This window comes from Sylvia atricapilla, chromosome 5, assembly GCF_009819655.1.
Source record: "Sylvia atricapilla isolate bSylAtr1 chromosome 5, bSylAtr1.pri, whole genome shotgun sequence".
In the NCBI taxonomy this organism is placed as follows: Eukaryota; Metazoa; Chordata; class Aves; order Passeriformes; family Sylviidae; genus Sylvia; species Sylvia atricapilla.
This window is the reverse complement of record NC_089144.1, coordinates 28,437,753-28,451,605: the sequence shown is the minus strand read 5'-3', so window position 1 is coordinate 28,451,605 and position 13,853 is coordinate 28,437,753. Positions and strand designations below refer to the sequence as shown.

Here is a 13,853-nt window from a genome sequence, read left to right as displayed (position 1 = left end):
CTCCCACTGAGGCTCTTTTAAATTACTTGGATGCTTCTCAACAATAATTTTACACCCTTAACTCAATTAGTTGTTTTTCATTCTCTGTTTTTCCTTAACTCTCATTCTATGAAAATGTCACTGCTAATTTTTCTTGCATGAGATTTGGCTCAAAGTTAGGCATATGCTGTGTTCATGCTTTGTATGTGTAGAACAAATAGCAAGCTCAGCCAGGGAGAGGACTCATGGCAGTTACCTAACATCTTACAACACAGTAATACATCAATGAATCATTTAATTAACTAATAGCAGCAGGTAAGGAAAAAACAGAAAAGACCCACTCATTCTATGTGTTCTGCAAAATTAACAGCTAATTCATAAGAAATGTTCTATGAAATTATTTCCTTTGTTCTTGAAATCTCTATATGCTGTAAATATCATGCACAGTGAAATGGCTTACACTTAAAGGCAAATTCTCAATCTAAATAAAACAATGCTTGCCTTTTTTTTTCTTAAAGATAAGCAATAATTTATTTCTCTTTCATCTTCACAATTATCACATACTGCCCAGCTACAAGACCAATGCCACTACATAACACAGGAGAATTGCCCACCTACACTTTACTTGGACAAATACAATTACAATTTACAGATTAAATGTACTGTAAAATATGCAGTTGGAAAAATGTCATTCTTAACTATGTGATGGGATGTGGCATATGTTTTACGAACAGATTCAATCTAAGATGTAAAACTTTAAAACTTGTCAAGCCAAGGACATAGTATAAAGCATTTTGGTTTGGCATTGTATTGTTACTAAAGTAGAAAAAGCAAAATTAGAGAAATAAATCCAGATCTTAAGTTACAGGATATGTGTTAGGTTAAGAAATTTTTTGCTTTACTTTTCTATTTTTTTTCTACAAATGAATAATATGAATATATTGCAGGATAAAGAAAGACTGCCAGATAAAGAAGGTACTGTTATATGAAAAACAAATGAAAAATACCAGGTCATTTTGCTTACAAAAAGATCAAACTATAAACAGTCACAAAATATATAAAAATGCCACATTGAACGAGGCAATTGTACTCTACCTAAACTGGTAGTATACTCTCTGTTAGAAGTTGTGTTCATACAGTAGTAACTGATAAAAAGGCATTGTGCACTCTTGTGCCGTCTGGGGATTTAGCACCATGTGTCATCAGTTCTTGTATTGTCATCCAGTTGTCCAAGATTTTCTTGTTTCTCTTTTTCATCATCTTTTTGTGACTCAGTTCAATAATGTTGATTTCTTTTTTGCCCTCGCTGCCACTCTGTGGACTTTCCTTAAGACACTCCAGCCTGCTCCTCATCATGAACTCCCGCCGTCTCCTCTGCTCCTTAGCACGCACCAAATGCTGCTTCCTCTCTTCTTTGCTCCAGTAGCGACCCATCTTCATCTCGCTCATTGTATCATCATCTGTTGTCATCCCACTGCGCTCCTCTTTAATCTTTAAGGCACGTTCCTTCAGGATCCTGTCTCGAACTGGTCTCTTTGTGATGTACCTCGTCCCATCACTCCTTATTTTCACTTTCCATTCCATCTTCGGCTCTGCACACTTCTGTGAGTCTTTGCACATGCTCACCAGGCTGAGCTGGCTTTGGGCATACTCCACAGCAGACTTCTGCTGGATCAGTTGCATATAGCTTTGATAATGCTTTGCATGAGCAGGTATGTTCCCATACCTGTAAGAAGAACTGTGATATGGAGACAAATAAGGAATGTGCTCACTGCCTTGCCTTTCCTGGTCTGTGATTTTGCTGCTTTCTGATGCCAGCACTGTGTTCTCAGCAGCACTGTTTTGCTCAGTGGGTTTGGTTTTGGCTGAGGTTGTCTCCCTGTTGCTTTGTCCTGAGGATGACTGATTAGCAACAATTGTGGTCCTTAGGTTTTTCCTGTTGGTTATGCTGATCATCCTCTGGAGAGAGTTATCAGGGGATCGCTCCACAGTCAGTGGAGTGCTCCTGCAGCTTTCAGCAGTGTTGTAAGCACTGGAGCTGTCCTTGTCAGACTTCTCAGGATGCTCCATGATGTCATCCAGTTTGCCTCTTTGTACATCTGTGCTGGTACTATAATTCCTGAAACTTTCATCATGTAAAGCCCAAATGTCTCCATACTGATCTCTCACCTTTTGGAGCCGGTGAGCTTGCATAATATTCTGGCACTCAAGTTCAATATTCCTCAGTTCCTCATTAAGTAGCTGCAGCTCATGCTCCACTCCATCTTGCTCTCTTCTGTTGCATTCTATCATGCTGCTTGAGTAATAAAGATCATACTCCCCATGGTTTCGAATCTTGCATTTCAGTTCCAGCAGCTGCCGAAACCTTTCACATTCCTCCTCTGGGTGTCCTATGAAATCAGATTCAATGTATTCCCCAGACACAAAGCTTTCATTGCACTGGAGCTCAACACTGCCTAATGTGTCCTGGCTGTGGCCCAGATCCCGTTTGCTCTGCAGGGTAGCTCTATTCTGCTCCTCTGTTGCATTTTCTTGCTCTGAGCTCTCATCATTTCGGAGACTTTCATCTGTAGGCCCCACCCCACTGTCCTTCTCATGATTGTTAGATGATGAGGTTGCAGTGTCTGTAGTGCCATCTTCCTCTTCGTGTTTCTTTGGCTAAAAAAATGAGCAAACCAAAAGGATTATTAAATGCAGATCCTATTATAGGAGAATATTTTCCAGCTCTTTTTTGCTTAAACAGCTGGGATCTGATTTAAGCTGAATTAAAACAGATCACTAAACAACAGTCCTACTGCTCATAGCTTTTAAACATTTCTGAGAGTCATGCTGTGGTTTCCATACTGAGCAAAGAAAGTGAATTACAGTACTAGTGACATAACTTCTAAAGTCCGGAAAGAAATATTTCCCTCTCTAGCTGAGCCATCTCTTTGCAATGCTTAAAGATAATGATCACCAGATGGTGAGCTGTTTTTGACTCTGGATTATGGCCAGAAACTGGTGGAGATGAAATCTTCTTACACTTAAGAGAAAGCCTCAGTACTGGTATCACCTCAAACAAACAGAGCAAGCAGCTGATGAAGCAATGACTAGTACAACCTTACAAAGACTACTGTTTCTTTTTTTAAACAGTGAACTTTTGTTTGCTCTATTACACCTCCCATAGCCTTCTACACTTCTTGTGTTCAGTAGCTTTTTTCTGAAAAACTGTTCATTTTGGATTCCAGGATTTTTCTCAGAAGAACCGCAGTCCATTCCACCCCTGGAAACTTTTTTTAAAAACACATTAATTTCCATTGTTACAATTTATGCTCCTTGAAAATAAAGAAAAGTCTTTCAATATTAAGTGCAGGGCAACACTGAATGCTTTGCCATGGGTATAATGTCAAGCTTTTTGACTGCTGATTAGCACTCTACTCATTGTACCTCACCTATTTATATTCTCAACATATTTATATTCCATAGAATGTGAGATAATACCTCTCTGAAAAGACAGACACTTTATTTTTCAAACCAGATAAGCAAAGAATCATGCAGAGTGTAATTTATATGACCAAGTACCTAACTACACACAGTACTATCCAAACACCATGTCTTTTTTAGGAGGTATAATTGCATAATTATGTATAATGACTGTAATAATCAGGAGAGAAAAGAGGTACAGTACACCCAGTGAAAGAAAACACACTTAAAGAGGCCACTGTCATAATTCCCTTCTTATCTACTTTGACAAACAGAAAAACAGGATGAAAATGTGTCTCCTGTGTCATTTCTTCTCCTCTCTTCATGTGCACCTCATGATCACCTACCCATCATCTGGTTTCATTTCTTCAATTGTTAGGAAAAAATAATGGCCTAGTGTCAGAAAAACAAAAATAACCTCCACCCCCAGTTCAGTGTAAGAGTGGAATAAAGCAAATACTGAAAGAAAAACACCACCAGGAGAATTCAGTGTCTGTGACAAACCAGTTAAAAATTTCTGAAAAGTTGTCTTAAGTTTAATTTAGTATCCTTCTAGTTCACCTCCTCTAGGTGAGTGCTGCTACATGTGCTATTCTGTTCCCTTCTCTCCCCTGCTTTGGAGCTGCTGCTTTTGATCTCCTCTGCCCCCAAACCTTTCAGCAGAGAAGTGACTCCAGCCTGGGGAGCTTACACTTCACCCCAGCCCCTGCAATGTGTAATCCATATTTCTCACTGCTCTGGAAAACATTTAACTACCAACAGAAGGGAGAACAGCTCCACTAGACAATAGGAGGGCAGTGCTGCAGAACAGTCAGGAATATGAGTGCCTATTTCAAATGCAGGGCTCCATTCACATGACCAAACAAGGAGAGTCAGGATCTGCTATTTGACTCCGAGAGTGAGTGATACGGCACAATTTGCATCCAAATGACTAAAACTCCAAAGAGGGTGGTTTATGAGTTAGCACAGTTTTACAGTTTACAGGAGCAGAGCTTCATGATACTTCCTCTGATGTCTTCTGCATGGTACTACACCACCCAAAGCATATATTTGAGCATTTTTGGAAAAAAACCAAAACACTTAATGAGGCTATTTGTACAGGTATTGGAAAGAGACTTTACCCTTGAGGCCCAGGCAATCAACACTTTCAGAACTGGTAGCTCTTGTTTTCCACACCGCTTTTATCAATAATTTAGGCTTTGCCTCTTCAACTTCGACTTCATTTATACTGACTGAATATAATACACTGCCATCTACTTAAGTTACATGACACTGTCTGGAATTAACACGCACACACAAAAGATGTAAACAAAGCAAAGCCCATCTTTTGAGTCAAGTAGAAACCAGATGAGTGGGATTCATCTGATGAAATGTGTCTATAGTACAGGCATCTGAATGTCAGATGGTGATTTTGGGTTCCCTCAGGACCAAACAAGTGCCTATACAATCAGATTCCTCTCAAACTAAAGCAGACATCCACATTACACTAAATTTTTCCCAAGTATGTGGATACTTGCAGCTAAGTCAATTAAGAAAATGGAAAGTAATATGGATATTTATTGTACTGCATGTACAGTACAGAGATATGTTTTATTTGAAATATGAAATATGTTTTATTAAAAAATCCATTGTGACTTAAGTTAGGTAGCCCCTGGGATTTTTGTCCTGGACATTTCATGCTTGACAGAGCTCCTAAACATGTGCAGACTGAGCAGTCTTTTACAGCATGAGATAATTTTAATCTTATTTTGAAAGATAACAAGCCTAATTCCACATTACATCTCTTCTGAAAAACAAGAGAGAATCCACAATTTTCAGTGTGTTGCTTTTTCTGGTGTTATCTATTATCTATTTCAAACAAAGTGCTTGTTTTCAAACATACACTGTCAATCTCTTCTACAATTATTTCTGTTTGAAATACCAAAGGGCTCCTTAGGCCTCATCTTTGCAGAGAGAACTCAGATAATGAGAAGGTAAACCCACTGGTGCGTACAATCAAGCAATAAATGAACCTCAAAAGATTCTGCATTTCAGCTCCAGCAAGAATTCCTGCCTATAAAATGGCTAATCTTGCAGGAATTCAGCCACTGTTCTATTATTTCACAATTTATGATGTATATTGGGACTCAAAACCCAGACTGCTACTAAAGTCTGAATGCAGTATGATTCAGTTGAAAGCTCTAACAAACACAGCTGGGCTCTCTGGTCAGTCTCTGACAGTGAGAGGGAGACTGGTGACTGGGAAGAGCAATCTCCAGTGGCAGGCTAACCATGACGTACTCAAACCATAAAGGAAATTTGGAATTGATTTCAGTGGTTCACTAAAAGGGAAAATGCTCTTCTGCAAACAATGCTAGTCTTATAAAACAGGCTTCTCTCAAAAAAAGGATTTTTCCCCAGATATTTTGTCTGTATTTCAGCTTTGAATGAACTAGAATAATTTTTTTTATTCAATCTTTTTTCTTCTTAATAGGTTCTGATATATTCCACGATACCAATAAGAATTTCTGCACGGCAAATGTATGGTATTCTTCTGAAAATTATCTCTGCTGCACAATGAACCATGATGTTGTAAAGGGAAAAGAATACAATGAGTTATAAAAAATGGAGAATTACAGCTTTCCTTGAGGCTTATTGGACTATTCCATACAGAGAAGATACAATTCTTGATTGAATTCTACAGAGTAGGTCAAAACCATACAGAAAAGACATGACTATCTACTCGACTCCTCTATTAAAAACTGTACCAAATTTTTTTGTGACAGCTCACATTAAATGTTAAATAGGCATTCTGTAAAACAGACTTGCATTTGGAAGGATATTCTGATATAAAATGTATTCATTCCTGCAGCTCTTGAGATTCATGACAGATGATGATGAAGCCACAGGACTAAGTTTTAGTTCACAAAAATCAAGGCTGGTCTCCATGGCCAACCAGGGAGCTTGAAGATACTCAGATATGCCACAGGCAGCTGCAATGAGAGTGGTTTCATAGCTCCAATGGATGGGGATTCCCCTCAGGAAGCTGCTAGATTTCCCAGCCTTACAAGGAATAAAGAACCGGTTTTCTGACCTGACGAGTCACTACATGGAGTCTAGAGAGACAGTAGCTGTCACAAATTACTGATGCCCCATTACACACCAAGCTGCATTTGGTTGATTCGATTATTCATCAGAAGGGCAAGGAAATGTCTGGCTGTCCTAGAATTACTTCAAGCAATGCAATGTCAGATACTGACAGATCACAAGTGACCACAATTTTTTCCAGTATAGTGTTCTCTTACAGTAATATAAAATCTCAATATGGTAAAAAAAAGGGAAAAAAAAGAAAAAAAAAAGAAAAAAAAGCTTGGCAAAAGATGATTCCAATGGGGAATAAACAATTTCAATGGGTTCTGTTAAAGCTGTGAAAGCACATCACAGAATAGCACTGTTTACTAATTAACACTATCTACAACCCAAGTTCAGTGAAAAAGCCAAAGCTTGACAAGAACTTTGCAGTGGAAGGTCTCAATTGTGAAGTGATTTCAGAGGTCCCAACATGTAATGTGAGTGCCTAGAAGGAGTTTATAGATAGACTTGTCCAAGAATTTCTACCAGACTACCAGAACTGGGAGCTTGCGTGAAAATGTCACCATGCAAATGAAAGTGTTTTGCAAAGAGAAGGAGAAAGTATTAGGAAATATTTAGTATCCAAGATGAATTTTGGCTAAAACAATAAACAAGATGCCATGTATTTGCTGAAAGTAGCTAGCAGTGCAGCAGTAAGCACATTTAACCTGGGAAACTGAGGCTTGGCTCACTGCCTGGAAAGGAGAGTCACAACTAAAAGGCTGGTAAAAATCCTGTTGCAAGGCCCCCTTCCCCCCAACCCTGGAGTTATTCCATTTGTGTAAATAGTTAAGTGCTTATAAGATCAAATATTTTTAATCTGATCTATCATATTTCAGATAATTGACTTAATTATTCTGTCAGTGTCTCTGTCCCAGTGAATATTTCATTGATATACAGGTAAGAGCTTTACTATGAACTATCATCTACTTAATGACCCAGTGTCAAGACTGGAGGGGAGGTCAGGAGGAAACACACTAAATGCACATTCAGGCCCCTTGATATGGACCAAGCATTGAGGCATTTGAAGTCAAGGAATCTCTCTGGTTTCCAGGAAAGAGAAGACTCTCAGAGTCTTTCTTCCTCTCTTCACTTCAAAGAAAAGTGCCTCAGGATATCTTTCTGAGCAATTCAGAATGGGGAAAAAGTTGTAAGTCACAAAGTTCTGTGGGTGGAAAAACAATCTCTCCCCAGCTGCATAAATCCAGAAGCCAGCAGAAGTTGAATTTCATTTTTTTAGCTCCACACAGGTGTGCATACTGGCAGATCATCTGATCCAGGAGTGGGTACTTACACCTCTCACAGCAACGAACAACTGAGAACACCCCTTGATGAAACTGTATGGTATGTTTGCCACAGTCACACAGCCTACAGAACATATGTCAGGATAAAAGTCAGGATAGTAGCAACTGAGACTATGCTAATAATAGCTTATTTGTCTCCATTAAGAAAACAAGTGCTGAGCTGTGTGCTGTCGATGTAAGAGAAATACACTTGCATTAACAAAACACCTGTTGTTATTTTAAACACCTCTTCCATCTTGTTTTGCAAGCTCCCTGGTGCAAGGCTGGCTCATACATTGCATGCATACAACAAGAAGGGCACCTAGCTCAGCTTAGAGCTCTAGGTGCTACACTGATATTCATAGAATATTCTGAGTTGAAAAGCATCCCAAAAGGACCATCAAGTCCGACTCTAAAGTTCAATCCCCCATATGGTGATTGAACCCATGACCTTGGTGTTATTAGCACCAGTTTAATAAAAACTGACATGAAGTATAACATCATAAGTCCCAAACACTTCAGAATTAATCAAGGAAAGCAATATTATTCTATGAGTTCAGAGAAAAGGAGAAATATGCACTTATCACACCCTGTAAATTGTTTGTTTACTTGATATACTGGGCCTGAGCATGTATTGTTCTCATTTTCCTTACATATATTGTGCCAGAGATCACAGCATTTGGAGAGAGAACTCTATCAAAGCCTTTGACTCCATTTAACAGCACATTGTTTCATTCTCTATTAATAGAAAGTATACCTAGGAAAATTTCAAATTATACATTTAGTAGTGGTCCTACCTGCTCCACCTCATTGGCTGTGTACTGCATTGCTTCATTATGCTGCTCTTCCAACATTTCCAAGTTTAACTCCTCTAAGAATTCATTCCTTTCATCATCCAGCCACCCTTCCTCCAGCTGCAAAGAATACATCAGTATGTTATTTTATGTTAGCAAGGACACATGCTAAAATATAGTAAACCCAAATGGCAATGCTTGACTACTTCTTTTTATTCTAATGATTCTCTTCAAAAAGCCATACAGTAGTTCACGTCTCAAAAAAAAAAAAAAAAAAAAGAAAAGAAAAAGGATAAAAAGATGGGATTCATGTCTTTTATCCTTTTGTAAAACAGTACGACTGATTTTCTCTCATAATGAAGGAGACTGCACAGCGTAGACATTATTTCCTTTCAAAAGATTATGAAAGGCACAGTGCATAATCCTGAAGCTGTCGTGTTCATTACTACTGAGAGACCCTGCACTGCAAGAATGGCAATGTTACTAATAGGGCCAGGAAGCAACTGGGCTCTTCTGTCTAACCACCTCCATTCCAGCCTTACTGCCATCACCTCAATGGAAACCTTATGCTGCGTTTCTGTCACTATCTTCCCATTGATCTTCCAGGTAAACAAATAAATAGCACAGGGTTATAGAAAGATGAGGCGACTTGAAGGGAGGCAATTTTTTGTTCTCCCGATGTGTCTGGAAGCAAGGCTTATCTATTTGCTTGGTTTTTTCTTCCCACGTGTAAAATAGTACATTGACATTTGGTGAACACAGTGTTGCAAAAGGACAGGAGGGGATGCTATGTTTTCTGTCAAGTACATATCTCTTCTTAAACCCATTTCACACCCTTCACATCTTTTGAAACTGATAAAACAGGCACCCTGGCCTAAAACACTGTTCTTCCCATTTTGTTCATTATGTACGTGTGCATATGGCACCCATCCTTTGTACGTGCAATCCCTTGCCAGATGGCACACTGCATCAGAAAGAAAAACACTGGTCAGTTGCACTCTTGGCTATAATGACAGGATTACAAAAGGAAACGTTTCATCATTGATGAAGGAACCATAGGAAGAGGGTGACAAAAACTTGCTGAAAGGAAAAGCCTCAGCATAAGACAATTACAAGACTAACAAGTACTTGTGCCCCAAGACAGCAAGAGTGATATAGCACAGACCAACACCTAGAGCAGCATTACTACTGCCTCATAGCCAGGACCTGTCTGGTCACAGATGTCAGCCAGAAATGTTACACCAAACCAGTAGCAGCAGTAGCAGTTCAAAGCTACACAAGGAGTGACTGATGCTGTGCAATACTTCTAATGGAATACTGCAGAACATCACTGTTTCATTAACAAACTTTGATGTGGTTTTGCCCATGTCAACAAATTCTTTCCTCTTATAAAGAACATAATAAGCCTTTCATCTCCCCTGGTAAAGCCAGCCATCTATGGTTTGGCATTAGAAGGTGACTTTTTTCCTTGAGGACATATTTTTTTATGCTTGTCCTTAATGGGACTTTCAAACCATTCTATGAAACATCTGGTAGTTTTTTTTTACTTGTCTAGTTTACCTTTTTTCCCCAAGGAAAGCATAAGCACAGCCTTTCTCTATTGTAAAAGACACAGTTTAATTCATCTCATGTGAGGGAATTGTACAGATTAACAAATTTGGAGGATGGAAAATGAATCTCACTTGGGCAAATCTGCTGATTTGATTGTGGCAGACCCAGTGTATAACTAATGAGAATGCTCATTTTATGTTATGGCTTTTAAAAGAAAACTATTATGTGCCTTAGCATACATACACTGTCTACACGTTCACATGTGAGAATTGCATGTGTGTGGTGTGCTCCTCTGGTGCTCTGTTTCAAAACTTCATTATTCACTGCACAAATACATAGTCAGAGGGGGTTTATTCCTGTTACTGAGGGAATGTGCTCAGCAGTCACCCTTCAAGGCTGCAACATTGCCATTACCATTTTCTATCTAGAACTGAAAGCCTGCTTAATCCAGCACCAAAGACCCAAACCAAAACCACACTCACTATTTGTAAGGAGTATTCATGTGGGAAGCTACACTGGTACAGATAAGTAATTCTTTATCTCATACTAATTTTATAATACTGACTCCTTATCTCATGTTGACCAGTCTAAACAAATACACAGAATTAACTTTCTCTGGGCATGTATTTTATAAGTGAGTGAGTTTCTGTTCCCTAATGAAAATCAGAATCATAATGAAAAACAGTTGGAATAATATTGAAAAATCTGTTTCAAAATTTCAGCAATTGAAGATTACAATTTTGCAGTATAAAGTGAGGCATATTTTTGTTATACTTTGTCACTGGTTTTATAAGAATTATATAGCTTCCTGAAAAACATAAAGGATATGAATGTTGAAATTGTGACTCTTTCAGAACTACAGTATTCAAGTAGAGATTCCAAGTGGCACTGAATTACACTTAATTTAATTTATACAGAATATGGAGGTAGTGAGACTGAAAATATCAGAACAATAGCATGAGAGACAAATGGCAACTTAACCGACTCTGAATGGTTGGCTGATAGAGAGAACAGCGACGATATAATGTCCTTTTGCTTTGCAAAGGCCTACAAATAGAATTTAAAGGGGTGCAAACCCAGCAGTTTTCTACCATTCTACCTCTTATTTATCTGATAATCAATGTAACATCTGTCCCTAGCAATGATATTAAAATTCTTGGAATGGAAAAATTATTGGCATAATTTTATTTTTAAAACATAAAAATGCTTCTAAAAGCTTTTGAAAATGTACCTCCCAAGATGTGGACATGTTTTTGTGACCACGGTGCTGTAAAAACAATTAGACTTCCATTTGCTGAATGGTACTGTAGTGAAAGGCCCATAATTGATACATACATGAATCATTTACATGCCTGTTTATAACCACATAGCATAAAACAACCCCTCACCAATAAAAAGCTACTGCTTTGTGTAAGTTCATATAAATTACAAACTTCATATAAAAGATAAAGTCAATAAATGTTAAGTATGGAAAATTTATCCCCTGAACAAACCAGAATCGTCTAACGAGCAATGCAAAGTTTTCAAGTTCAACTTCATATTTTACTAATATCATATTGGTGCTGCCAGCTTTATTTATATACCTGCTCACTCTGCTGGAAAAGAACTTATTTAGCTTGGGGAAAACATGTCCTAGTAATATTATTTTCTTTGTTGGATAAAGAAGGGCAAAGCTCTGCAATTAAGTGTTTGCTCCTTTTGTCAAGTAACTTTGGCATTTCTATTCTTGGCAGTTCATTATTTACAGTGACAGTGAATGCATGGTATTACCCAAGTTCTGGCTCAGTGCATCTGTTTAGTCTAACCTGCATCTCTGGCCTTGCAACCAGCAACACAATTTTCCTGCATTCTTCACTGGAGAGCAATGCCACTGCCTCTTCCCTGTTCTGGACATCTTGGCCATTTATCTAGGAAACAAATGAAAGTGGCACATTAGATTCTATTTCCACAAAGCAACACACAATAAAGGGCAGATATCAGCTCATTTGTGCTGAATGTATGGACAATGAAAATTGCACAACGGGCTCATCTTCAGCCCCTCAGTGGTAAGTGCCTTCACTCAATTATGCGCTTACTGTAAGAGCTGTATTGATCGTTGAAGGATGGTGGACATCAGAGGAAGCAGTTATGTTCATAAATGTCCAACCTGAGCCCTGGTAACATACATCTAGCAACACAATTAACCAGCCCCTGACAGGTGACGTTCATCTTTCTCCGTTCAGAGTAATGGAAGTGTCACTCTGAGATAATAGTGCTGGTGGAAGAAGACTGGTAATGCTACAGCTGAAATCAGTCACACTGAATGCTGGTAGAGAGCCAATTAGAGAGCTACAGTATTATCTCTCACCAGGCAATACTTTCAGGCCACTGCTTGTTGCTGCTCCGTTTAATCATTTCATATTTGTGCAGACAGCTTAGTAGCCGATACCACACAAAACATATGTATCCCCCTTACAAGGGGATAATCAAAAATAAAAGCAGTTCTTCAATGAAACTTGTCTTTTCTTGCTACCTTTCTCCTATTCTGTAACCCCATTAAAACAACAAAATCTATGACTACATGGTAACAAACACAATTTTCATTGTCCGAAAACCATTTATGAGGGAATCAAATAGAAATCTTATTTCCCATATGAATTCAGTTTTGTCCAATTCACAGCAAAGACATGGATTATTCTCATTGTGGTAACAAAGCCTCCAAAATTCAGTCTATTTCAAAAAGAATGAAAACAAAACTGGGTGGTAGAAACATCAGATTTTTTTTTTTATTTTTTTTTAAATCTTCTAATGGTTCCATTTCAAAGTAGTAGGAACTTGTAGTTGAAAATCAAAGAGAAAGTTGAATTTTGTACATATGTTTGGCCTGAAAGCCCTGATTCAAAAATGCAGCTTTAATCCAGATTCAAGAAAATCCCTGATCACCTAACTGGCAGTGGGTGAAGCGCCTGAGACCCTTCAAAGCTTACGTGATGGCATAACTGTGGTCTGTGGTATCAGGTAATACAGAGCTGCCCTAACCTGAAAAGCAGGGATTCAGCCACAGAGAGGCTCAGGAGCAGACTTCCAGCCTGTACAAAACTTCCCCAGACATGGTGGCTGCTCAAGTAACTCCTACCAGCTGAGTAACTGCTCACCATGGAGCCCAAAGGAGGTGGCCGGGCTGTCCCCACACTACCTGACGGTGGCCACCCCATCCCAGCTGCACTATCATGGGGACAGAGCAGGACTTCATCCTGCCCTGTGGACTGTGCTTAGCCTGGGGGTTCACAGCTAAAAACAGCAGAAGTTTAGGCAGCTGCCACTAGGACTGCCCTCCTAAAACTTTTGCTTGACTTTGTAACATTTTGTATAAAGTACCTAGGCAGTTTTCAGATGCTTAGACTTTGAAGGTTTCTGGTTTCTGAGAATGAGAAGGGGGCAGTTAAACTCTCAAAAACGAGAGGAAGCCTGCTGTCATTTTGTCAGGAATACACAAAACTGGGCATTCTCCCCCGTAGCCTTAAGCAATGCCACCTGCCACCCACAGAAAACTCCTCCGTGCTCAAGGATCTGTATCTCACCTAGCCTCAGTGTAATCCCCCCATAATGGCACCATCACCTTCTATTTCTCTGAGCTATCTCATCAATAAAAGGAGATAGAGGGTCAATGTGTTTTCAGATATGAAAGTAAACC

The 13,853-nt window shown here is 38.9% G+C and overlaps 1 protein-coding gene across 1 annotated transcript in view; it reads right to left on the bottom strand.

The window, feature by feature from the left end:
• Positions 1–481: 481 nt before the first annotated feature.
• The window catches only part of PDZRN4 (PDZ domain containing ring finger 4), a 236,017-nt gene continuing 222,645 nt past the window's right edge, over positions 482–13,853 (bottom strand). Inside the window, exons 8-10 of the mRNA XM_066319038.1 lie at positions 11,986–12,087; positions 8,633–8,749; positions 482–2,637 (exon numbers count right to left, since the gene is read on the bottom strand). Of these exons, the coding sequence (XP_066175135.1) occupies positions 1,111–2,637; positions 8,633–8,749; positions 11,986–12,087 (1,746 nt within the window). The 3' untranslated portion in view covers positions 482–1,110. The remainder of the gene's footprint in view (positions 2,638–8,632; positions 8,750–11,985; positions 12,088–13,853) is intronic.